The 27,689-nt window shown below is 41.2% G+C and overlaps 1 protein-coding gene across 1 annotated transcript in view; it reads left to right on the top strand.

The window, feature by feature from the left end:
• The first annotated feature begins 475 nt into the window (after positions 1-475).
• The window catches only part of uba7 (ubiquitin-like modifier activating enzyme 7), a 35,328-nt gene continuing 8,114 nt past the window's right edge, over positions 476-27,689 (top strand). The window contains exons 1-21 of the mRNA XM_070902687.1: positions 476-605; positions 703-871; positions 1,592-1,726; positions 1,988-2,094; positions 2,183-2,273; positions 2,582-2,714; positions 2,932-3,029; positions 3,122-3,271; positions 3,457-3,621; positions 3,778-3,882; positions 3,988-4,068; positions 4,541-4,696; positions 5,361-5,526; positions 5,681-5,877; positions 6,655-6,719; positions 8,272-8,482; positions 10,861-10,935; positions 12,078-12,279; positions 12,374-12,465; positions 14,733-14,825; positions 15,897-16,088. Of these exons, the coding sequence (XP_070758788.1) occupies positions 559-605; positions 703-871; positions 1,592-1,726; positions 1,988-2,094; positions 2,183-2,273; positions 2,582-2,714; positions 2,932-3,029; positions 3,122-3,271; positions 3,457-3,621; positions 3,778-3,882; positions 3,988-4,068; positions 4,541-4,696; positions 5,361-5,526; positions 5,681-5,877; positions 6,655-6,719; positions 8,272-8,482; positions 10,861-10,935; positions 12,078-12,279; positions 12,374-12,465; positions 14,733-14,825; positions 15,897-16,088 (2,730 nt within the window). The 5' untranslated portion in view covers positions 476-558. The remainder of the gene's footprint in view (positions 606-702; positions 872-1,591; positions 1,727-1,987; positions 2,095-2,182; positions 2,274-2,581; positions 2,715-2,931; positions 3,030-3,121; positions 3,272-3,456; positions 3,622-3,777; positions 3,883-3,987; positions 4,069-4,540; positions 4,697-5,360; positions 5,527-5,680; positions 5,878-6,654; positions 6,720-8,271; positions 8,483-10,860; positions 10,936-12,077; positions 12,280-12,373; positions 12,466-14,732; positions 14,826-15,896; positions 16,089-27,689) is intronic.

Raw genomic sequence — 27,689 nt, 5'->3', positions numbered from 1 at the left:
TGTGTAAATTGCATACTGGACTATGACTGGCCTCTAAACTAGTTGTGACGTCTCAGATCCTGCTCGCTCATGCACGCCTTAAACTCAGATTTCAGGTGAGCACAGAGAGTGGGGGTGGGAAAGTCATTATACAAGACCAATAAATACGTGAAAAGTGGTTTTCAAAGTGTGTGCTTTATTTCACTATGAGGTTAAAGTTTAAATTTCACTCCCAAATCCTCCTGTTCTACCTTCCAACCCACATTTACAAACTGGGGATTGTTAAGTGTAGATTTCCACAGGAGCAGCTGGGAGCGGTGGTTACAGCTCCACGAGTCGTCCTCTAGTGGACATGTCAGGAAGTCGTTTTTGACACAAAGACAAACCTCGCAAGGAATTCGCTGAAACGAAAGTGAAATACTTCCTTTTAAAAAGCTGTCATCTCATCACATGTCAAACCCGGGCCATTGTTCCAGCTCCTGAGTTCCTGGTGAGACCTGTTCGGTTGTTGAAAGGTGTCAGTCAGTCCAGCTGATCCCTCAGTTCAAACAGGTCGTCTCATATTGGACTTTGTGCAACATGTCAGAGAGCGGTAAAATCGATGAAGGATTCTACTCCAGACAGCTGTAAGTATTACCATCACGTACTGATGAGTTATCAGTTTAATTGTAGGCCATTGATCGTTGGTCCACAGATCGCTAACCCTAACCCTAACCTGCACAGGTATGTTCTGGGTCACGAGGCGATGCACCGGATGGGCAAAGCCAACGTCCTCATTGCAGGCATGCGTGGTCTTGGAGTAGAAATAGCCAAGAATGTGATCCTGTCCGGAGTGAAGTCTGTCACCGTCCAGGATGAAGGTCAAACGGTGTGGACCGACCTGTCCTCACAGGTACTACCCCTGTGGGGTTAAACATGTATAAATAAATAAATGTCTTTTAGGAGATATATGTGTCAGAACTCAAAGACTGTGATTAAAGCAAACAACTTCCTGCTAGAGTGGCAACAACATGCCACACTTGCCAAGTGTAATGATCCTGTTAAAGAAATGTTTTTACTTTGCTTATCTATTCAAATGTCGGATTTGGAATTATATTATGGCAATAATAACACATGATTAAAAAGGCCTTAATGACTAACTTTTTAAATCTTACTTCAGCCTCTACACAAGTAATAGAATAATTGTCTAAATGTAATATATTGCCCATCATAAAGGTTGATAACTTATATATGTGAAAAAGCAAATGCGTATGAGTATGTTGGTAGCTTTTTCAAAGGGAGTCCGTTTACTGTCACTGTTGAGTACATTTACTCACCTCCCCCCATGCAGTAAGCTATCACAAACTATCATAAAAGCCTTATAAGTAGGCTTAGATGAGAACTTGATAAAAAGATTCTATCAAACAAACTTGTAATTTTGAATTTGATGGTTCGTTCCTGAAGATTTCTCAGAATCATGGACAGTGTGAATACCTACCGTTTCATGACAACTGAGCTGAACTCAACTTGCAGATGAAGACTGTGTGATACAGTCAAAATCCCCAGACCAAGTGAGAAGGTGAACCTTGAGTTAAGATCTTTTTGTCAACCTGTAATTTAATCTTCTCTCCAGTTTTTCCTGAAAGAGTCCCATCTTGGTCAGAACCGAGCCACATGTTCCCTACAACAGCTGTCTGCTTTAAACCCACATGTGTGTGTGTGTGCCCACACTGGACCACTCGATGATGACCTGCTTCTGCAATTCCAGGTAAACCAGTGGTGCATAAAGGCTTAGCTTTTGTGTCTGTCTCTAATTTCTGTCTGATATGGTTTTTCCATCAAAAGAAGTACGATTACGTAGTTTGAATCTTGTGTGAGTTGCATGTTGCACCACAATTGGCTTCTAAACTAGTTCTGATGTCACAAAATCCTGCTCTTACACATCTTAAACTCCTATTTAAGGTGCGCACAGAGATACTTTCCCCCTTTCAGCAGATTAATGTGAAACATCCAAGTGTCCATTTTTCAGGTGGTTGTCCTCACCAACTCCTCACTGGATGATCAGAAACGATTTGGTGAGCTCTGCCATTCACATGGAATCAAATTCATTGTAGCCGACACCAAAGGACTCTGTGGGTAAGTGGGCAAGACACACGATTAATACTAATTTAATTCTTAATAGTGTATCGAAGAAAGACATGAAAACCTTATGGTTCATTTGCAGTCAGCTGTTCTGTGACTTCGGGGAAGAGTTTGAGGTCTTGGACCGCAATGGAGAGACGCCTTCATCTGTGATTATACAAAGTGTCTCTAAGGTAAAACCTTTCATTTGTTTTGTGTTACTAGCATATCAAACAATGCCATACATTTTTAAAAACCAGCTTATCCTGATAAGAGTTATGTTGGGTAACATTCACACCTACAATCAAGTTGGCAGTTGACTTAACCTGCATATCTTTGTCTGTGAAAGGTACTCCAAATATTCACAGGAAGAAATTTAATTAATTCCCCGTCCAAATGTCTTTTACAGGTTTTCTAAAAGTGTAGAAAATAAACTTACTTGAACATTGTAACTAGAATATTTCTTTCAAATTTAAAGGTTGTCAACGTGACTTTATTCTAGGACAATCCTGGAGTGGTGCTCTGCACAGATGACCAGAAGCACCCATTTGTCGATGGCACCAAAGTTTCCTTCTCTGAAGTTCAAGGCATGACGGAGCTCAACAGCATCGACCCTGTGGAGATCAAAGACCGTGGTTAGTCTAACTTTGCCATGATTTCTTTGTTTCTTCTTCACAGTTCCTTTCCTCAGCTGTTGAGACTGTAGTGAAGTCACGAGCCACACTCCAGCCCTCCACATAGCACTCAACGTTTTCAACCTTTCCAAGGAGTATCCCAGTAGAATTTAACAGTTGTAATGAAAATGTGTCTTTGTTTCACCACCTGCATGTCATCTGTCAACTGTATCACCAGGCCAGTACTCCTTCAGCATTGGTGACACTTCAGCCTTTTCTAAGTATGAACGGGGAGGAGTGGTGACTGAAGTTAAAGAGCCCTGCATACTACGTTTTGTAAGTATCAACATTTATTTTTAACTTTAACTAATTTTGGTTTTGAAAAAGTGTACCCTTTGTTGATAAGATAACTACAACATAAATTGCAGAAACCACTGAGTGAGGCTCTGTTGGACCTTCAGCTGCTGAAAATGAATGACTTTGGAAAAATATCGAAGCATGAGACCCTGCACTTGGCTTTCCAAGCCCTCCATAGCTTTGTGAAGAAAGAACAGCGACTCCCTCGTCCTCAGTCTCAGGTCAGTGAAGGTTGCAGGATATTACAACCAATATTCAATTCATTTTACAAACAAGTTGTTTGATGAGTAAAAAATAAAATAAAAAGTAAAACTGGTTAATCAGTCTATGGTGTCGAAGTATGATCATTAAAGCAGTTTATAGGATTGTTTCCACTTATTTCTTGACATGATTCATCCCCATACAGTCGGATGCAGATGCCCTGCTTTCCATCGTGACAGACCTGAATGCAGTCGCACAGCTGGAACAGCTGGATGAAGCTGTTGTGCGAAACCTGTCCTACACGGCCCAGGGTGACTTGGCTCCTCTGAATGCTTTCATTGGAGGCCTTGCTGCTCAAGAAGTCATTAAGGTGAGGTCAAAGGTCGATGCCTGTAACATTAATTCAACACTGCTTTTGTTACATTGTGTGTATTAATTACACAACTTTGCACTCACTGCGAGGTGGTGGTAGTGGTGTATATAGCTGACTGCATTTTGCTCTGTGCACTCTATAACGTTCCTGCAGGCATGTAGTGGGAAATTTACGCCTCTTCAGCAGTGGCTATATTTTGATGCACTGGAGTGCCTCCCTGAAGAGGAGGACCAACTGGAAGAATGCTCCTTTTCAGCAGTATGTTAAGAGACTCCTCAATTTAAACAACTAACATATATCAGTCAGGAACATTCAGTCAGACTTAGGGGGTAAATAAAACATTTGTGTTCTCCTCTCTGACAGAAGGGCACAAGATACGATGGACAGATTGCTGTGTTTGGCTCAACGTTCCAGGAGAAGCTTGAGAAGCAGAAATATTTCCTGGTGAGGGCAGGTTTGATATTAGTCCAGCAGGGGGCACTCTCCGCTCTGGAATACAGGAGGCTCCATCTGTGTTTTCCTTTGATCTTGTCTGGTGTTGGTGATGGCACATGCAGGAAATGGCTGCGATTCAGGTGGCATTTCCTGCCAGTGTTGACCTCTTGGTGTGCAGGGGCCGTTCAACAGTGCCAAGCCCTTTCTCTGTTTCCTTTACAAGTGTTATTTTTACTGTTGTTTACTGGCCGTTCGTGTGTATTTTAGAGCGATAGAGTGCATGCATGTGTTTCTTTTACCACAGTAAAACCTGCATGCAAAGTATCAGGAAGTGAAACAACAATAAATGAATCATGTTCTGCTACATTGAAAATGATACTTTTCTATGTGTAAAATGTAGCTTTGATGTGGTGACATTCACTTGCATTGCATGATCTAATATACGTTTAGTCTTACACAGTCTCTCTTGAAATGTCTCAAGGTTGGAGCTGGTGCTATTGGCTGTGAGCTTCTTAAAAACTTTGCCCTCATTGGGCTTGGTGCTGGAGAAGAAGGGCACATCACCGTAACAGACATGGACTTCATAGAAAGATCCAACTTGAACCGACAGTTCCTGTTCAGGTCTCAGGATATTGGGGTGAGAAAACGCACAGTAGAGCACATCACAACCTCCTCTCTCACATGGCGTCAGAGCTCACTGGTTGTTGCTTGACCTGGTTAAGTGGAAGGGTCAGAGGGCTTTACTAATGGGACAGATCGGGGGTGAAGGTATTGTGACAGTCTGTGGTAGCTTGTGTCAGATTACACATAGCTGCCATGTTCCATCATTTGTGGCGGTTTTGTTTTGCAGTTTACTTTAGGAGTATATCAGACAGAGATCTCTCATGTCTGAGTAAACAACTACCAGTGTCAACAACTTACGCAACACATAGTTGAGTGCAGTTAGTGGGCATGTTGACAAAAAATATTCAACTGCTCTGAAATTCCGGAGAGAAATGTGGTGATTCTACTATTATATAATTGAAGAGCAGTGAGACTTTCAGACTCACAGTGTCTTCACTGGATGAATTATTAAAGACCAAGGATGTCTCCTTTAGGCATTAGATTTAGCTGATTTGTTGGGATAGTTTCATAGAAAGATCCAATAACAAATCTAGATAGCTTTTGTAAAAAAACAGCATTTTATTCAATTCTCCCTGCATCTGTCTTTACCACCATTGTTTGTGTGTGATATTACCTACATCGTACACACACATTATCACCCAGACACATCACCCATTTGCTCACTTGTCCATAAACAGAAGCCAAAATCGGAAGTTGCAGCCAAAGCAGTGCGAGAGATGAACCCACGGATGAACATCACCGCTCACCAGAATCGTCTGGACCCTAACAGCGAAGGAGTGTATAATTACAACTTCTTCCTGGGTCTCGATGGAGTGGCTGCAGCCCTTGATAATGTGGAAGCCAGTGAGGGCACTTACTCTGTCTTCATTACCACTATTATTGTATTATGTTCTCATTACCACAGTGATTACACCACAGCACTTACAGTACACATTTGACTACAAATGCCTGTAAAAAATACATTTTTAAGCATTTAATGCCTCTTTTTGCTGCCCAGGGGTCTATCTTGATAGATGCTGCGTTCAACACCAGAAGCCCATGCTGGAGGGAGGAACTCTAGGAAGCAAAGGTCATACTCTGGTAGTGGTGCCTTACCTGACAGAGTCTTATGGGCCAGACAAATCAAGTTCTAACACTGCCATCCCAATGTGCACTCTCAAGAACTTCCCTTACCGCATTGAGCACACGCTGCAGGTATGATGTAGACTTCTAATTAAGTCTAGTTAAGCTTTGTGTTTGAATTACACAGATTGATTTCCCTAATTTTGTTTCAAAACCTACACAATGACCTGAAACATTTAATAGGCCTTAATTAAAATGTTTAGTTTTTTGAGGATAGACAGACCTGCTCATTATGACAGTGCTAACATGCTGATGTTTACCATCCTATTGTTCACCATGTTAGTTAGTTTGGAAACGCAGGTATTTGGTCATAAAAATTAAGAATTTGACCAGGTGATGGCGCTAAATGAAAAGTTAAGGGATCACCAAAGTTATCAGATTTCATAAGTGTGTACCAAATTTCATTGCAATCCAACCACTAGTTGTTGAGACATTTGACTAAAAACCAAAAGTATTAACCTTGTGGTGGCACTAGAGGAAATGTCAGGGGCTCACCAAACGTCATGGCAAACCATCTGATATTTGTTGAGCCATTTCGGTCTGGACCAGAGCAGTTGACCGACCAACAGACAAAACAGCGTTGCGATTCATACAGACACGCTGGTCGTGAGGCTAAAGGCGACCAGATTTTAATTCATATCTCTCTGACACTGATATGTCCACAATAATTAAAAATTATACATTTATTACAGGACTGTTGTTTAAGGTTTTATTACTGTATACAAGGTTTTCTGGTCACTCAGTGTATTCTTTTGCTGTATGAAAAGGTACCATTTTACTGATTATCTATGAAAATACACTTTAAGTGGGTTTTTGCTTTGCACTAATTCTGCATTACAATTCTTTTAGTGGGCCAGAGACCAGTTTGAAGGACTGTTTAAACAAACACCTGAAAACGTGAATCTCTTCCTGGGGTAAGATATGATGCCATCCTCATGTGATTTGCCTTTTTCCACAACACAAACATGAATAATTGCATTCACCAATCTGCTGCCAGTCTGCCGGCACGTAAAGACCACTACTTGCTCATTTTACAATGCTTTTCTGCTCTCTTACAAAGCATTCCAGCAAACCTACAAAAGCTAATGAAGTGCCTCAAGCTTATTATTTTGTTTTATAAACAGGAAAACATGTGGTTGGCTTTTAGCAGTAAACCCCTTGTAAAAATTACCCAAACAGTCTGTCTTGTCAAGGCTGTGCTCTGCAATGTATCTTTCACAGCAGCTCCAACACTATTTTCTCCAAATAATAGATTAAGTCTCTCAACTAATTAGAAGCTTTCTGCTTTAGAAACATCTCCTGAATTGAAAAACAGATTGGATTAATGCAGAAAAAAGTACTGTATCATGTCAAAGGGCATTGTCAGTGACTGTGCTGGTAATTAAAATGTATTTGAGATGTAAGATTTGTGTCGGGAGACTGAAAAACTCTGAGCTTACAAAATAGCTTTGACCTAATTATAATGTAACAGCACATCAGTGACAGATCCACTTTGTCTGAGCTTTGAGCTTCGGAGCCCTCCTAATCCAACCATGTGTTGAGATGTTTCTCTGTTTGTTTTGGTGAGATTGGATATAATCCCCCCCCCCCCCCCCCCCCAATTTTAAAGTATTTACACACTCTCTTGTGTCTTCAAACAGAAGCAAAAATCGTGACTATAGCAGAAATGGTGCCTGCCGGTTCACACAGCCATTAAAGTTCCTCACAGTACACTGATGTTTAGAAATAAGAACATGTACTATGCGTTTGGGAATACTCTAATAACCACTTTCCTCAGAGGCTTCTTTGTTGTGCAGTCATGGAAAACCTTTCTGGACATTTTCATGAGGCAGGTTAGCCACATGTCATAGTCCAGTAAATGTTATGTCTTGGTTAATGAGGTTATGGAAAGGAACACATTTTGTTGAGTTATCCTCCCACCCATGCAGCTCTATGCAGAACTATGATTCGAAATGTTCCTGTGTAGGCCTGTTTAGGTTTAACTGCACGCAGAGTATGATGAGCTGGAACACGATAATAACTGTCCAGGTGTGTGATATAGAGTTGCAGTGACCAACACACTACAAGCTTACTAACCACTTCCTATTAGCTCACAGCCAAGCGTCAAAGTAATCCCCTCTGAGTCACTAACAAGACTACACCCTAATTTATAAAGACCTGTTTTGTCATTCTCCTCTCTCCTTGATAGAACCAAATATTTTTCCCTGAGGACTTTCTCTATTTTCACTTTCCAGGTCAAATGTTCTTCCAACAGTTCAACTGCTAGCTATACACAGCTGCAAAAATCAAGCACAACAAGTCAACGCTTTTATTCTGGAAGTTAGACCTTGAGAATGTATTATACAGCGAGACACTTAGACGATGCTTGTCCTGTCTTGTCTTTTTCTACGTCTAGTGATTATTACCTTGTGTATTCTGTATGTCTGTCATTAAATAAAAAGAAAATTGCTGCACTGTTTCCTGCAGAGATGCAGGATTTGTGGAGCGGACTCTTGGCCATGGAGACGCTGAGGCCCTGGAGGTTCTCGGGGGGGTGTGGAGCAGCCTTGAGGACATGAAAGCTGGAGGTCAACGTCCAACGAGCTGGGACGATTGCGTGAGCTGGGCACGTTGCAAGTGGGAGACTATGTATAACAACGACATCCGCCAGCTTCTGCACTGTTTCCCTCCTGAACAGGTAAAATCCAACCAAGGCAAAAATAACGACTCTCCCTAAAGCGAAGTATCATAAAGCTGTAATTTATGTTTATGGACAGACAGGGGCACTATTGTGTATATAAGGTCCTTGCATTCCAATCGATTAGACACTGCAATGTGGCATTAGCACAAAAACAATGCCAATCCGTGTTTCATTTTTCACATTTCACTTCATGGAGTAATGTGGCATATGTCCCCAGGCGCAGAGACCACTATTAACCTCGTGTGAAACCTGAACCATTGAAAGCCACCGCTGATAAATATCTCTTAGCGGCTCTGAGGGTTTGTAATCTGGTGAAGCATGCAGACAGAGTGATGTCACATGTTGCTGTCACACCTGGGGGTGGGGGGCTGGGGGGGTCCACGGATCAGTATCAACCCAAACAGACCCTCTTTAACCCCAGGTCCCAGTCCAGCAACTGGCCGCTTCTACCCTCATTATATGTCCCTGCAGGGTTGTAGAAATTCCTCTGACCAACAAGGATTTTCCTCCATTCATGTCTGCTTAAATATTTATGATAGGGCACTAAATTCCCTGTACCACTTGGTATTATTATGCCTCATGCTGATAAAATGAGCCAGTTCTCATGTGACACAAAAAGCATTTAAACCAATCCAGTTTAGCCTTATAATCACAACAAACCACAGAGAAACTCTGTGGCAGTTATGATTATCATTTTTTGCTTCTCTTTTTTTCTCACATGGTTCTCTTTGTCCTAGTTACCTATACAAGAGTTTAGAGGGCCTCATTGTCCTCTTGGAAAGTCACTTTCGACCACAGACTTTCTGAGGAACTATGATAAGGAAACTAACGTCAGTTAACGGTCACAAACCAAGCTGACAAATACCAGTACACAACCATGACAGATGACAACACGTTTAACAGAACAGCTTCCTTGTTTGGTGTGAGCCTCCACATAGAAGTCAGTGTGGTTCTGTGTGTGTTTGTTTGTGTGTGTGTGTTGAAACTTTGGCACAAGGGACAAAGGAAGACAATATGGGAGCATCTTTATCATACATTGATTCAGAGTTTCCACACAAGGCTCAAGTCTGTGTACGAGAAATGAAAGTAGAAGGAGAGACAGTAAAAATAATGTTTGTACTTACAGTGTATCTGTTGTATTTATCTTCCAGCCCGTTCATTACAGTGAGTGGCTCATTGCCTGCTAGAGGGCTGAAACTACTTGATGGACAATTAATTAATTGAGGGCAATATTTTGTCATCGATTAATCATTCAAGTTAGCGATGATGTGCTGCTTTTCATTATTGTCAATTTAGTAACATTTTTTTGTAATGGTAAGACAACATTTGAAGACATGACATGATGTTACATTTTTCAGTATTTTAACATTTTATAGAATACAGTAATAATAATTCATAGAAGTCAAGTCAAGTCAGTTGTATTTATTGTATTTACAGCCCATATTCACAAATAACAAATTTGCCTAAAATGGCTTCACAGGCTGTACAGCATACAACATCCTCTATCCTTAGAGTCCTGGAAAAAAAACCTTTCAATGGGAAAAAAGGAAGAAGCCCCAGGAGGAGCAACAGAGGAAGGTTACCTTTTCTAGAACAAGCAGACATGCAATAGATGTATGTAAAATGTCACATTTTGTTGTATGATTCAATCATTTGGATTTAAAATGTATCCAAATAATCTCACAAAGTCCATCTATGATTTATTAATAAAGGGAAAGGAGCTTGACTCTGGTTGTAACATTTTTGGGCCAAAAGAATACCATATAAAATCTGAATCTTAAAACGAAGACGAAGGCAAAGCATTGTTGATGCCACATTTATGCCCTTAAGTCGTCTGAATCCTGATTGTGAAACGGAGAATGTTGTTGATGCCTTTTGGCTTCTATAGAAAGCACCCCTGCAGTGAAAACTGGCACCACCAGTAGGAGACTCTCTCTTTTCCAGCATATGGACCATTTGGCAACATCAAAGCTCTCAGTCCCTTTGTTCCTTTATCAGACATACAAATTGTGCCGTCAACACACCACTGATAACAATATTAGTCTGGCTGAGCCACGGGAAGGTTGAAGGTCTCCTGCTGTGTCAGACAATTAAAGGACAAAGTGATGTTTTATCAAGTATTGATACTGTGAGTTGTATATGATGTAAGGTCAATGTGTAACAATTCTTCTAGAAAATAAAGCATGTACATTTGTAATATAGAAATTGTCCCCTTTTTTAATGAGTGACAAAGATCTTCTCGTTGTATTATGAACTATGTCGGCCTATAAAACAATATGTAGAAGCGACTCTGCAGTAAATGATGTTCCACCTGTGATATTTTCAGCTATTGATTATTGTGATAAAGGGATTTTCTTCTGCTTTCTTCTCTTTAGGTGACTGCTACTGGTCTACCCTTCTGGTCTGGATCCAAGAGATGCCCTCACCCACTGACCTTTGACCCCAACAGTGTGAGTAGTGTCTGGTCCAATGTCTCATGCAGTTGCAATCCTGACATGCATCCCAAAACAGTCGCCAGAAATGAAAAATGCCACAGTATTTGGTGATGACCGCTCGCATTCCTTCTTTATCTGGTCTGATAGTGGCTCTCCCTCTCTCTCTGACCATATACTGGATTCTTATCTGAGCTGTGAATGCCACTTAACCTGTGTGCTGAAAATACTGTAACTTGGAAGCTTGTAATGCAATTCACAATGTCCCATTGTCTCTCAAAGAAGATCCTCTTTTCCTCTCTCTCATAATCATTTGACCTTTTCTGCCATCTCGGCACTGTCAGCATTTTATTCCATCCATCTCCTGCCATCTGACTTTTATCTCCTTTGCAATTTCTTTTTGCTCTTGCATCTGTGTGAAATGTTGTCTCGTTGAAATCTCATCTTTTGTGCGCTCCCACCTTTGACAGACAATGCTACAGTTGCAAATGCCAGGGTCAGTGTCAATTTTCACTGATATAGAAATAAAAAATGAAGAGTATGTAGTTCAGAAGCGGTTTGCTTGGGACATGTCAGATTGAGAAGTATTGTAGTATTAATACACAACAAAGAGAAAATAGTTGTTCTAATTCTATGTATTATCTATTATCTGTGCACTCTCTTAATCAAAAGTCATCCCTTCTGTCAATATTGAGTTTCAGTATGCAGCGTTAGCATCTACCTGCAGTTCTACTTGTCAGTGAATTGAATAAAGTGTGGTCTACTGTAGAGTAAGTTAAATACTTGTTGAATGAGGATTGCTGCTGTGTGTTAAGCAGCAGTGCATGCCAGATACAATGTGTGTGTGTGTGTGTGTTGAGAGAGAGAGTGAGAGGGAAAGTGATTGAGGGATCTATTGTTATAGCTAGTTATTCTGTTCAGGGAAGTAATTTGGCCTTAATGTGCTGCCTTAATATCTTTCTGCCCCTATCTTTTTTTTTCCATTTACAATATCCCTTCTACAGTTTCACCCTGCAGGAAGGTCTGCTCTAAGTACTGAATCGGTTTTAAATAAACCACTTTACAAGTATTGCTTAAGATTTATTTAGTATTTATATGGACATTGTGTTTCTTGTGGTTTCAATGTAATGAACTGTTTATATTTTCATTCTGTGTTTTAGACTACCCATATGGAGTATGTGGTGGCAGCAGCTACTCTGTACGGGCAGATCTACGGAATCAGCGGGACAAGAGACTGCGCCTCTATCAGGAAAATCTTAGAGAAAGTTCACGTACCACCTTTCACTCCCAAGTCCTCCGTGAAGATCCATCTCACTGACGAGGAGGTGAAGAGGGACAAAGAAAAGGACAGTGACGATGCTGGTGAGTCGTTTTAACTCGCTGATATTTCATGTTATTACCTCACTTTCTTCCAGGGTTTCTTTTCTTTACCCTCTGTTGTGTGTCTTTCCACCAGAAAAAGCCCGACTTGAGGAGCTGAAAGGAACGTTGGCCTCCCCATCTCTGAAAAGCTCAGCCGTGCAGATGTGCCCCATCGACTTTGAGAAGGTAGGGCAGTGTGAGCGCAGTGACACCACTGCAGAGGCCACAGACAGACTGGCGGCTGAGTGTTAGCAGGGAGCTGCGCTCAGATCTATAGGTGCTTTCAGAATATGTCTTTTTTTCCCCCTCATCTTTGGGTCCTCAGTGACCCGAATCTGTGCTGTTCCTCAGAACATTCATGAAACAGAGCTTGCCTGTATTTTGTGATCCCTGTTTTAACAGCTTGCGGCTAAGATATATATTTTTGTTAATGGCTTAGCAAAAAGAAAACAGTCAGTCAGCCAGCTCACATGGAACATATTTATTCCTATATGCGTCGAAGTAAGAGCTGCATTAGCACACTTTTGGTGAAACGCAGTATATTTAACAACTCGGGACAGAGACACACTGTCTACTGCCGTGTCGACTGTGTTTTTGAAGTGAGACACTGAGCCCTGAAGGTAGATTCCCCTCTATACCACGTCCATTGTGCATCTAGCCACTAGTCACAGTCTCTCCTCACACTCTTTCACATCACCTCTCAACAAATAATCAAGTCACTGTCTGGACATTAAATCAGGTTTAGTGCTTGGTTGACATCTTGAAGTGTCTGTGGTGCAGGGGAGCCAGACCTGAAGGTTCCTCTTTTCTAGGAAGGTATCTGGGAGCACAGACTAGTCTTACTTCTTCCCAACAAATTCCCAAAGGTATCTCCTAACCAGTTGTTTCGGCACAGTCAGTCATACCTTGGACAAGACTGATTTATTGGCAAGAAAGTCGTCTCCAGTGTATAGTGTCGCCAACACTCCATATTCCTGACACAAACCACATGTACATAAGACTACAAGATTCTCATTACACATCAGTTATCTGCAAGAAAGTAAAAGGTTTTCTGTAATCAGGACTATGTCCAAATGTAAGATTGTTTTTAGAATTGTCCATCATGAAAACCATTTTGGAACACAGAGGGCCAGTTACAGCTACCTGGGCGATAAGTCATTGATCATGTCACCAAATTCTTTCAAAAAAAAAATTCCCTTTTTTTTTTTACATTTTTGTAGTCATTTATAATACAAATACAAGCAATATACGGAACAGGATACAGATCAAACCATTCACCCAACACCCTGAAGATGCTGCACAACAACAACAACAACAACATGCGAAAGAGAAAAAAAATTCAAAACATTTTGATTCAAATCATAAGTCAGTTTCTCCAGTGTCGGAAGGGCAGACATTTGTGGCATCAATGTTTCAACAGAGGGGACCAAAAAAAAAAAAAATTTCCTAGCCAAATAAAACAGAAACGGAATCTGTGTTTAAAAATATCATCAGTGGTGACATTAAACAAAAGCAGAATTCCAGTAATGTTTTCTAATAACATCTTGAATAATTGCGGATGTCTCTCCCCAAATTAACCCCTATATTAACCCCTATATTAACCCCTGTGGGGAAATTTGTCCTCTGCATCTGACCTGTCCTATTTACCAGTTGACCTATTGACCCTCCAGTGACTTCCTGGGTTTCCTGGGAAACCTTGGAAAAGGAGTGGAATAATTAAAATCTTGGAGGTTGGGAGTGTGGCATTCAATTTAAACCCCAGATATAGAAGTGGTTACAAATAGGTGTGTCACAATGACAAAACCTTTATTTCAGGTACGGGGTACTCCAGGCTCAACAGAGAGCGTTAAGCAGGGCATACAGGGTGCAGTTGCTGTAGCTGCAGAGGTGAGTGTCAGAGGAATGTGGAGAGGCTATGGAAAATGACTGAATGAGGATCTGGTTTAGCATTCAGTGACTCAGGAGATGCAGTAATGAAGGTGCATGAGGTAAGTCAGGTGCATATCGAATGTCATCTCGAATAAGAATGAGATTCCCAAACTACCGTGCTCCCCCTTCTCTTCATTCTCATCCCTACGTGCCCGGGTCATGCTGTGGATAGATGGAATGTGTGTAGGAGGCTTTCAGATGCATCGGGTTGCCTGCTACGAGCTTCCTCACAACCCCTAAAGCCATCGCTGAGTGACAGTCGCCTTCCTAGCCTTTGTAGAGCCGCAACAGCAGAGGCATGACCTCACTGGCCATGTCGATCACAACTGATTTCCACGGCATTCTGACGGGGTGGCCAAGTCATGTATTAGAGTGATTTCAGTGACACAACAACAAAGCCTTCAAAGCTCAAAGCAGGCAAAGTGAGCACCACATCACTGGAGATGTCATTTTTTTCTTGGGTATCAAGCTTTTGGAATGTGTTATATGAATGACTGATATACTATATGTTTAATCTGGCACAGGATGACGACAGTAACTCCCACATGGACTACATTGTTGCTGCTTCTAACCTGAGGGCCGAGAACTACGACATCCCTGCAGCCGATCGGCACGAGGTTAACATTTTCACTATGTACTATCATCTAATCAAATCTCTGTGAAGGGTAAAAAAATAGAGAGGAGAATCAAAGGGATGAAGTTGAAGTAAGAGGCGATATAGATTAGAAAGAGCAAGAAAATACAGCAGGCCGCTCCCCCTCCCTCAGGGTCCTGTTTTTAGTTGGTGCTGCACACACCTGCCCTAAAGCCACAGAAACAGCCTCCTCACCTATTGTTCCCGGAGCAGAACTAATCACAGCACTTTACCTGTCGCCTGGGAGGTGACACCTGAGCCAGGCCTTGTACCAGCCGCTGCTGCAGACATACACAGCCAAGACAGATGGGGGACGGGGGGTGGGTGCTGCTGAGTGAGGGGAGACAAAAGAGGGTTACCTTTGTGTAATCATACAGAGATGTCAATGACTAATTTTGTTATTTTTTCAATTTGCAGATGTGGAAGAAGTAAAACTACCAATAGCTCAATGTAAAATACTCCACTACAAGTACATTGCTGATAATACATTTACTTAGCAGGATTTTGAATGCAAGACTTGTAATGGAATATTTTATCATGATATGGCTACTTTTTCTTAGTACATGATCTGAATGCTTCTTCCACCGCTGAATGTAGTGGAATATAAAGTAGCACAAAATAGAAATACTCAAGTTAAGTACAAGCACCTCAAAATTGTAGTCCAGTCCAGAACATTAGTAATTAGTAGTACTTTTTTTAAAACAACACAATATGCTCATATTATTAAATATAAAAAATATAAAGAATATAAATTTCAATTCAATTTAATTTATATAGCGCCAAATCATAACAAGTTATCTCATGGCACTTTTCATATAGAGCAGGTCTAGACCGTACCCTTTATAATCATCACAGTAGGATTCTACTGAAAGTCCATCCATCCATTTTCTGTGACCGCTTATCCCTAGCAGGGTCGTGGGGGGCTGGAGCCAATCCCAGCTGACATTGGGCGAGAGGCGGGGTACACCCTGGACAAGTCTCTACTGAAAGTCAATAAACAATGATATACCTGCAGTACATTTTAAAAGTGAATTTTCCTCTGTCTCCCTCACAGAGTAAGCGCATTGCTGGAAGGATCATCCCAGCCATAGCTACCACCACTGCCGCAGTGGCCGGCCTGATGTGCCTGGAGCTGTATAAATTGGTGCAGGGTCACCGGAAGATCAACTATTACCGCACAGCTTATATGAACCTGGCTGTCCAGTACCTTGTGATGTTCCTGCCAAGCCAGCCCGAGCACTTCGAAGTGAGTAACAGCTCTATGCACCCACGGCAGTCAGTCACATATAGGACCTGAGTAAGGCACTTTATACAGCCTGACAGACTCTCACTGTATATACATTTATAATTTAAGCCTGTCTACTTTGGGGATAAATCTGTTTGGTCCTTTGTAGATTTACGTCCTTCCTCTCTGGCTGGAGAGCATTAAGTCATGAATGAGTGCTCTCAGAGTAAGAGACCGCCACTAACTGTCAATCTCTTGCATATAAGCCAAGCCTTTAGCTAGCTCAGTGTAATCCTCAGGGTATTTCAGGGCAGGTAAGGCACAAACACACCCATGTCTGCTTCTGTGTTTGCACAAATTTAGTGAATTCAAGGCAACTGTAATTCAAAGCAAAAAGACAGGAGCTTATTCTCTTAAGAAAGAGTCCTTTTAGGATCAAATCCGCCCTAATGTTTGAGGTCATACTAGGTTCTTTATGCTGTATTGGCCAAGCTTTAAAACACAAACACAAAATGTCGACCAGCCAGATTCAAAAGCCAACTCTTTGGGTCACATTTTAGGTCAAGTCTGTGAGGATATCCAGTCAAATCATTGAACCTCCCCCTTACTGCTTTTCCCTCAATTTCTTACCTCTGGAGGGGAATCAGATATTGGATCTGCCCTTGCCAGAGCATTGAACCTCTGACAGACAGGGGTCACTGGGGGTCAGCAAGTGCGGTAACTGTGCCCTGTGGGACGTGAGGGTGCACTGACAGGGAGCTCTGAGACAGTGTAGGTCTGGTTTCAGCTTTGGTTACAGGCAAAAATGCTGCAGCTGCATTAAAGGCTGCTGTGATGACAGAGGCAGCTGCGACTTTCTCTGCAGTTCTGAAGTTCCAGACATACCCTTTTCCTAACATACAAAGACCCCGGTGTTCTCACAGTTGTTGTCTGTAAACTTAACTTGGTCAGTCGAAGTGTTTGCACATACACTTTTTTTCTGTCTTCTAAAATTTGCTGGCCCGAAACACAACATTGCCCAAGCAGCATGGAACGCTGGATGCACTCAGTAAAAGATTGCAGTCACACAGACAGAGTACCTGACATCATCCCAGCCAGAGGTTATATTCAAGTGTTGAATCATTTAGTCAGAGGGATGAGCAGACATTAGATTTTCCAGACCCAGGCTTTTTCAGCTTATAGTGTTGCAGCATCATCTTTTAAGCTCAGCTCTATTCAGCAAAGGAGACAGAGCAGAGACAGGACACCACCAGAGGAAGAAGGCCTGGCTAAGGTTCAGGGTCAGCGTTTTGAGGGTTAGGGACAAATCTTAGTAAATGAGGAACACACGTGTGCTGTTACACTGTTACTCGCTCACAGAGAGGGAGAGAGAGAGAAAGATGGTTGGCTGCCAAACCTTCAGCCATCTGAGTGGGAGATGCTCTAATGTCTGCCAAAGAAAACATTATAATCTTTAGTCTTAATGAGTAGTTTAAATTTGTCTGATACCTTCTAGAAAAACCAGTCAGCTCAGTGAATGATCTTTTCTCAAACATATTCCCCTTTTTCTATGTAATGTAAGACCCATATAGATAACTGCACTTTCATTATGAAAACACAGAAAAAAGACGATAAGACAGAGTTAAGGATCAAATCAGTTATTACAGTTTATATGATCACTCAAAATGCACGATGTGTATTACTGTAAATATCTTGATAATCAGCACAGTAAAAACTAGAGCCTGACCCATAAATGCGAGGCCAATATTATCGATTGATATCAGCTCATCACAGGTATATCAGTATCTGCTTATATGTTGGCCAACAAGTAATTTACATAGTTTGTCCACCAAATAGCATTAACAAGTTCTTTTTAACTGTAAAATGTACTGCTCATTGCATATCCCTGTCACAATTCTTAAATCACCAAATTTACAGGATTCTTATCAACAGTGTTTATATTGACTGATATATAATTTTCAGATTTTTAAATGATTAAATAATAATCAATATTGGTATCCGGAGTCAAAAATCCAGTCTTTTCCAAACTCATCTCATGCATTCATATTCCAGTCGAAGGCCAAAAGTCTGGGTTCTCTGCAGCTTTCTGGATGATGAACTTAATATTTTGACACAACATGCGTATCTTTTCGCATGATCCAAAGGTTCCCTGCATCTGACTTGTGTTCTAGTTATTATCTCACCACATGACGTTAACATGAAATTAAGGGTATATATATATTTTTTTTTTTTAAATAGCAGAAATCAGCTCACAGCAATGAAAGCAGAAACAAAAGCAACACAGCTACTAACAACATCTTATCTCTCTAATCTGTCTAAGATTAGAGAAGGTTTTATTTGGCAGCTTTTGAAGCAACTGCAGACGTGCAGCTGTTAAATATCACTGATCAGACATGCAGTATCAAGAGCTCAGCTTACTTTTGAAATGACTTAGACCTCTCCCCTCATGAGATCAGTCTCAGTTCATTAATATCAAGTAACAACACATCTCACTGGTAGTACTGGTGGCCCACCCGGTGTTCATCCAAAGTGGAGTGCATTTTAACCACCAACCACATCACAACATTGCCAGATGTTTGGCAGTCACCGTAATGTAACCTGCATCATCACAACCCTGAAGAGGAAATAATATGTTAGTGTGATGGTTGTTGTGATTGAAGGCTTTTGGAAAATATCTTTTACATGTGGCTGTGTACCACTCTGTCCATACATAACGGTTTTACTCAACGACTCTTTAACTAAAATAAATTATGACTCTTTCTCCCACCATGCTAACCCCTTCTCCAGAAATTGTTGCTTTAAAGCAGCTGTTTCCCAAAATAGGAAGTTCCCTTGGCTTTCCCCCGCTGCTGCTATCCTCTGTGGAGGCAGAAATATGTAAACAGGCGGGGGACTGTCCTTGTCTGCTCAACGCTGCGATTCTTTAGTATCATTTTCCTCCTCGTGTTTATGTTATGTTGGGGGGCCAAGGCACAGGCCATTAAAGGAGTAGCAAGTCTGGCAAGCTCACAGAGATGAAAATCTCTAAAAGGGCTATAAATGTTTGCATAAAATCTATATGTAGACATCAAGATGTATCCATGAAACGCTTGTTGTTACTCAGATATTGCCACACTTTTAGAGCTTTTTAGAGCAGGCTTTCTCTTCTGTTGGCACCTTGCTTGTCATTGTGTTGAGAGGATTTACTGAAACTCTTAACACATGAAACGGTCCAGCTCATATAGAGTAATTGCAAAATACAGCATGACAGACATTCTCATGATCACAATTTCTCACTGAAATTAGACACGACTGTCCAATGACACACGAAGTGTAAGCTTCCAGTTAATTAAAGCTACACTAATCAATATTTTTATATGAACAAATAATGCCCACAGAACCCACAGAGAATGATCGGCCGACTCAGCGATTCCCCTCGGCTTTTCGTTACGTTTTAGTGTCTTTCAGTTCATTGTTTTGGTTGTACAGCCCGTAACTACCTGTTTTGCCTGTTACCACTCGCTGTTCTCATCAACCCCATTTCCAGAAGCAATTTTTGGCTAACACATTAGCAACTTCATCAGGTTAAAATACATTCAGCGTGGCCAAAAAAAAGAGAAATGAATTCTGCTTTAAATGCACTCTTTGTTGCTAGTTGTGCGATATAGTACGTAGCTGAAAGGAGCTGTACAGTATGTAGGCCTAAGTTCATCTCAGATCATAGACAGTGCATGCCTTGTTATTGCAGAAAACAAAAACTCACAAGACATTAAAGGATATTTCAAGAGCAACAAAGATGAATGAGTGTTACTCACTCATTAATCCATAAGTAAAACACAGAGAAACATCGCCCGGTGCCAGGACAGAGGAGGACGTGTTTCAGCTGGGTATTAAATTGGTCCATCCTCAACCCCTCCAGCAGCTTGCCCAACTCTCTGTACCAGTGTATGCTGTCTTTACTTGTCTGTTAGGCTGCCATGGAAATACTCCCTCTTCCATGTCTGTGCACACATCCTCCACACCCTGGTCTTAACGTGGTGCCCTTTACGCTCCGTTGGTGCCCCCCCCCCCCCCCCCCCCAGCTTGCCCTTTTCGGTCCCTAATTGAATTAGCAGTGTTGGAGGCAAGACTCCTGATCTCAAGGAAGCCACTCCAAGGTCAATGCTCACACTGCTTCTTTATTAATTGCCTGCAGAAATGACAGCTATTTCCTGCCTTCACAGGAAGCAATGTATTGAAGCCAGATTTCCCAGAGAGCACTACGTGTTTTATCGCCTGTAGAGCACCCGGAGGAGGCAGGAGGTGTTCGTCTGCTCTAGCCTCTGTTTCTAATAACTTTTCATTCACAACTTGCTCAGCAAAAAAGCCTGCTCAGTATCTTGGCTCATTTCATCTCAAGGATGTTTGCTGTGTACTCATTCGATCCAGGGTGGTTGTATGCTGTTTTACAAGAAGAAAGCAAAACCTACAGCTTCTTGATTTGTGATTTGAGCACTTATATAATTGAGGGTCACACATCTGTCACACAAATAACAGGGACTAGGTTAAAGAGAGAAAGGGAACAACAAAGGGGGGGATTTACCTCACATGTGGTTAAATCTGTGAACATGATCCTCGGCCCTCACTACTCCTCTGGGAGCTCCGGCATGGAGCTGCATTGTGCAGTTTGTAACTCAAGCCCCAGACATGAATAGTGCTCACGGGATAATGAGTAATCTGTGATCAATATAGACGGCTTGTGCCTTCTGTTGTTTTCCAGGTTTTTTTGTTGTTGCTGTTATTGTGGGGTTGACCTTATGTTTCTAAGTCACCTGTTGTTTTACGTCGCATTGTTCCACCACTGCGTTTTTTTAGTTCCCTACAGATCATTACCTTCCCATTTGTGTCATCAACAACAACATTATGTCCATACAAAGGTTGTTAATTTATGTAACATCAGACATAGACTGACATCAGACAGGTTAGAGCGGATGAGTGAGCAAACAGTTAAACACAGTCTACAGGAGATCATTTCAATAAAAGCCCCCAGATAGCTATTCAGATAATTTATTTAGCAGCATATGTGGTATAGCTCATAAACTCAGCACGCATCAGAATCAGAATCAGAAATACTTTATTGATCCCTGGGGGGAAATTATACTGCTCCCCATTTAGCAAAATTAAAAAGCCAGAGACGTTTGGTAGTTAGCAGCTCTTTCAAATCATCCTCAACCATATCTCCTCATCTCATACATATTTAAGCCACAGGCCAAACTCTTTCATGAGAAACACATTAACAGGATGGCTTTTTGGTTAGAAAGACCACCCTTCAACTAGCTGACTCAGTGTTCAAGCCTTGGTGTCGACACTGAGGCCGCATTCTCTTTTCTGAAGGGTCCTTGAGCAAGGCAGTGAAGACGTAAGACGTTAGCATGTCCGACTAACTAGCTTACTATCTATGGTAGAAATCAGGAAGCTGGTGAAGACGCTGACTTTTTGCCTCGGCCATGCAGCTTTAGTCTCAGTCTTTTGGCATGTTGCCATCGACTACATATTTAAGATCCCTTTTTAAAGTCAGTTTGAAACATTAAAAAGACAACTCATGGAGCTAAAGTTAGCTTCATTTGCTAGGTAGGCACACGTGATATAAATTGCTAGCAACAGCCAGCAAAATCACCGATTACCTGCTCGATATGAGAAGTTTTCTTGTTTTTCGAGGGGTGAATCTGCCACTGTTAACTGTGAACTGCATAGCAAGTAAAGTGGGCAAAGACAAGCAAACAATCAGTTATTCAGGCCACACTTAATGGATGTCTTAAAATGTACCACAGAAGTTATTTTTACAACCATCACAAATATCTGAAGGTGATTTTAGTAGTGATCAAGTATATTCAAGGTTTAAGATGAGAACGTAATACTTCTGCGGCGGGTTTGTCTATTTTTTATGCAGAAAAAGATAATAAAGCTGGCTTTGTGAGGCATGTTCTAAATGTACGTCTTTTTAATAGCATTGTAAAAGAGCTTTAGATATTGACATTGTATTGGTTATGATACCTCAGCTGTGTGCGGTGATAGTTCATTTTGTTCTGCTGTGGTGTTGAACATGTGCCTCATCTGGTAGATTCAGTGGAATGTTAAATAAACCTGAAAGCAGATGGAAATGATTATGTCTTGATTTTAGTATACGGTAAGATAGTAAGTATGCAGACTCTCATATAGCTGAAAGGAGCTTATTTATCTATTTACTTTCCAGTTTGAATAGTAGAAGATTCATTTTTTATCAACAAAACTTTTTCTCCATCAAAATCTGTACGAGGAACCAACATGAAACAGCAATAACTTTAAGAGTCAATGATATGGTTTTCCATCTTTCCATGTATCTCTCTCTCAGCCATTGTTAGTCCCAGTATTTGCCATGTCTTGGACTCAGAGGAAGCACCATGTGGAACTTATTAGAGGTCTTTGTCCTCCTGTTTCATTATTCTCTCATTAAATCACCAATGCTAGCAGGAGATGATGGGCTGCAGGTTTCTCATTAGTGACATTAAATGTCCGTTTCTAGGCTGTTCCTGAAGTCATGAGTTTAAACATTTACCCATTATCTCTAAATTCTAAAGACATTCGGTCATGTCTTTCGTCCTTTCCCCCCTTTCTCTACCAACACACACACACAGAGAAACCATTACCTCATACATATACACAAAACCTCCCAGCTTCGGCCACTGTATGTAGTAATAATGTCACAGGTGGCGTAACGCCCATAGATTGTGTCCTCGGCTCTGTGAAGCACAGCAAGACAGTCTGTCTGTCTGCAGACTATATGCCCTTCTGCCTTATGTATGCAGTGCGCATGAGGCACTGACTAACAACATACACATGTCCAGGTTCTGTAATGGAAATAGAAATAAAGTCACTTTTTACTGGTCTTAAAAGCCACATGAATGTGCTCATAAAGGAACAGTTTGTGTACATCCACAGACTGTGGCTTCAGGGTTATTAATAGTTCCTAATTAGTATTTGTTGTGGATTTTATGCTAATTTTATGCTTTACTAGAAAATTCATGGCTTTGCCTGAATTTCCTTTGTAAAGAATGACACAGGAACTTGCACCAATTGGCAACAGTCTGCTGAGTGCTGAGTCACTCAGGCACTGAAGGCTCAGTCATATTTAGGCCAGCAGTTAAGCGGCTATATTATATTCCATGTTTATCGCCAAAGGAAGCCCTGCATTGGACTCATGCAACTGCAAAGTGTGCAGGCCTCCAGTCTGTAAGGGATCACCAAAGTGGCTACAATTCATAATGAGGGTGACATGAATACCTGTCCCAAATGTCATGGCAACAAATCCAGTAGTTGTTGAGACATTTCACTCAAAACCATAAATGTCAACGTGCTGGTGAAGAAGAAGCAGATCACCAAAGTCACTAGAATTTATCATCTGGTCACCATGAACATATGTACCAAATGTCCTGGCAATCCATTAAATAATTGTTGAGATATTTCAATCTGGACCAAAGTGGTGGATCGACCGGCAGGCCGACATTGCCATCCCGCTAGCATGGCTAAAAATGTTGTAGATTCTGTACTCAGGAAAAGTCACCTTTTTGATGGAGACTATATTAAACTATGAAGAAATCAGCCTGTTCCACTTTCTCCATTAGCCCTTCACACTCCACACAGTCTCACCATGCTTGTGTGTCATGTCAAGGCTTGTGCAGATATTAGGCTGAAAAAGCAATAAAATCACTCCATCTGTCACCCAGAAAATGTCGAATTGCACCTCCTCTAGGTCTTGTATTCTTCTATGCTGTCTCTTGTCTCATGTATCCTGCTTGGTCTGGAATTTGTGTGGTATTGCTTGACCTGTACATGAGAATGATTTAAAAGTCTTGTTGGCGTTATTATTGTTATTATCATTAATAATTTAGATAAGTAGTATATTGCCTTATAGTAAGCAATATTTCCTCTGCTGCATCTGGGTAGATGCAGCTTTAATTTGCCCTATCAAGTGTTCAACGCCTTGTCAGCTGTATGTAAGTCTCATGTGTCTCAGTCTTATTTGTTTGGGTCCAACATCAGATAATCTTACAGATTGACACGAACACACAGATGACAAGAATTGGCCATCAAATTGACCTGCAGATATCAATAACTTGCTCCAGAGACCAATACATGGAAGAGTTACATCATTCCATACTGCATTACACCACGTGACCAACGAGTGTGACCTTTGATTACTAAGACATTTAATCAATGCTGCAAGCCGGGATGTAGCAACAGAGGGCACACAGTTTATGTTCAGTGTTGTGCGTTGTCGAATTGATCCCCGTGAATGACAGATTTGCAGAGATAAAAGTGTCCCAATTCCATACTGCATACCAGTAGTTAAGCAGAAGTCATATTGCACTATACAAGAAATCAGTGTTCTTTACCATTTTGTACAGAAAATATTCCAATAGCCATCAATAGAAGTGCACTTATACAAGACTTGAATTGACAAGACCTCTATTTTATCAGTGCATCATTCCTTCCATCATTTTGAAATCTGCACAATCCTCTCACAAAAAAACATATAAATACTTAATAAGAAACGTATCTGTAATACAATCTTGGGAATTAATTAAGAGGCACCAGCAGACATAATTCGTGGTCTTCCGTTGGGACCATCAGATGCATCACTTTGATGATCATTCATTTCTTTATAACTGCAGTTCTGCTGCTGTTCGAGTGTCTCTGCAGGCTGCAGCATGTCAGTGCCCATTTGCAGGAGGAGCATTTTATTGACTCAGTCCTTCTGCCCCAGGTCATTTTCAGTCAGGTGGAGTGCTGTTATCTTCTCATTTGAAAGACAATCACATTGAGAATCTGTTTGCTGTTTTACACGTCAATGGAAGCCTTTCAAAAGGAACAGGCTGCTTTTAGTCTGTGTGTCGAACTCGGCACTCTGCTGAGAAGTCCCTCTCCAGCTCCTCCTCCACCCTGCACCAGAAGTCATCCCTCAAAACATACAGTTTACAATCGTGAATATAAAATATAAATCTTTAATATAGATTTTGAATGTCTTTGGGCAGTGTGTAAGGCTGGTATTCTGTTAATTCTCTTGGGTGGTAGGCACATAATTGCAGTGGGCTGGACGGAGCAGTTGGAGGTCTCAGCCATCTGTTTCTTCATTGCAGTCCAAAGAGAGTGGTGATCAATAGTGATCAGGTAGCAGATGACACTCCCGATCAGACAAAGGGCACATTTTACATGACAGAACTGTTGTCTCTTTGTAAAAAGGGCCATACAACAAACATGTTCCTATAGATGTAGCTAAAGCGCTCTTCACCAGCACCATTTATGATTAAAGTAAACCTACCTCAAAACAGGATTCACAGAAAATATTAGAATGGTCTTTGGTGGTTTAGAGTCTGAACTCCTCTTAACTTTAGACAACATTAATGTACTCCACCAATTTAACATTGTTTACCGATAACACTGTCAGAATCAAGATGGACAGTTTTTGAAAAAATATATAAAAACTGATGCAGCAGAATCAAAGATATCGTCTTTTTTTATTCCACGCATTCTTCTTCCTTGTCAAAACCTGGAGCCTATATAACTCAACTGCCGACAGTTAAAGCTGAGATTTTGGTGTGTTATGCTAGTAGTATGCTAATGTAGCCTCGAGCCGCTGGCCTCAAGCAGAGATTAGGAGCAGGCTACAGAAGTCTGGTAAACCCACTTCTTTCTAACTCTTCCGTATTTATTTCATTTTCTAACTTGTAGTCTTCAGCACCAGCCGACGCTGACTCAAGTGACATCGCTTTATGCAATTTACCAGACTTCACACAGCTCCCCGTGGAGCCACAAAAGCCTTTAAACAACTTTTTTTCCACATATGCAGTAGCACTCCCCAAGACCTGTAAAGTCAGTGAAGTTACCCTTTAAATAAAGCCCAAAAGGTTTATTTTCAAATCTGGAAGCCAAAGCTACTGATTCTGAGAGGTCCAATACTTTTTATAAAGCACAGGCATCCAATTATTGATTGATGTCAGTTGCAACATCACTTACAAAAGTAGCTGCATGGTGCATCACTTCATGCTTATCCAAAATGATTAGGCAGACCAGTCAGCAGTCTGTATCGCTTTCTGTGTTCCTCCTTATGGAGCACACACACACACACACACACACACACATACAATCACATACAGACAGATAAACTGCAGAAGCACTCTGGTGACCTTGCACTCCATTTACAGCTGTGAGCTTCCATCCATTGATGTTGTGATGTCATTGTCGGTATCACCATTGGCTCTGTGCTGCAGGTATGACGTAAAAGAAGCCGTGTTAATACTGGATGGGTGAAGAGGAAATTGATTGACTTATGTAAATGCAGTGGTTGTTTGAAACATAAAAGATGGTTCCTGGATTTAGTTTCAAAGAATATTGTTTCCTTTGTTTTGAAATTATTTTAAGGACTATGTAATGCTATTGTGACTACAATCTGACTCATAGAACACTTCATGATATATTGTGGCCATATGCGGCCCAGACCACCTCCAAATGTGGAGCGACCAGATCTCAATGCGTCCTCAATCCTGTACATAGAGCTGTTATGCCAAGTGTAAACAGGGCCGAGGTCTGAGTGAAAAGTTTCCAGATTATCTACAAAATGAAAGCTAAGTTACACTAAAAGACAATTAAGATGAAAATATGATCTAAAAAGACCACACAGATCCTCCATCTGTGTCTCCTAAAGCTCTCTTTGAAGCCCTCCAAAGGAAAAGAGTTGCCTTTGAAGAAACAGGCCCGTAGCCACAGCAGGTTGTAAAAATGTTTCCACTGTTGGGACTCTGGCCAGATAATGAAGCTGAGGCAGGAGCGTGCCTCAGCAGTGTTTCTTGTGGCAAACTGCAGGGAGGAGGACTTATCGAGGTTTGCCTACTGATCTCAGCTTCCTGTCTCCAAAAAAGCTCCATTGTCTTAAAGGGCAAGATTGAAAACTCGTATTATGATCACACTCCACATGCAGTGGTCTGTGTAGAATGACCAGTGTGATTGTGTTCCCTGAAGGGGATCGCAATCAGACTTGGATTCATTCTACCTTCTTATCAGGTTCACTTGGCTGAACTTCCTCTGGCTGCACTACATTCCCATGCCCTCATGTATATCTGCAGTCAGAGGCGTCTATTTTTGGGCTCCATCATTCAGTAGCCTGCGTTATTATAAGAGACTTAACTGTGTATGAATTTTGTGTATTATTGTGTGTTGAACATGATTCTAAAATGTGACAAAAACGCCCTCCTGGTCACAAACGTTATTTTTAAGGAAGATATGTAGCATTCAGTTGAACTACAACATGATACTGACTTGTATCCCCTATCCTTTGATAAGTTGTTTGATTGTGGGTCCAGACTGTGGCCGCGAGGCTTGGTCGTCTTTTGTTCCAGGCCCTCTCAGAGATTCTCAGACTGCACTGTGACTCATTGGAAATAACACTTTGTGATGAAGCCAGATGCTTCTGACCTTTTGATCATGTAATTCTGTAAAGTTGAAGTGTTTGTACAGGAGAATGGCTCACATGTTCTAAATGTATTCAATTTGAGGTGACTTTTTATTGAACATTGCCCCACATCTACTGTTAAAAGGTCATTTTTGATTAAATGTTCTTTGAGCTTGATG

The sequence above is a fragment of the Enoplosus armatus genome, chromosome 3 (assembly GCF_043641665.1).
Source record: "Enoplosus armatus isolate fEnoArm2 chromosome 3, fEnoArm2.hap1, whole genome shotgun sequence".
NCBI classification, from domain to species: domain Eukaryota; kingdom Metazoa; phylum Chordata; class Actinopteri; order Centrarchiformes; family Enoplosidae; genus Enoplosus; species Enoplosus armatus.
The sequence above is the reverse complement of the archived record's forward strand: the minus strand, read 5'-3'. Positions and strand labels throughout refer to the sequence as shown.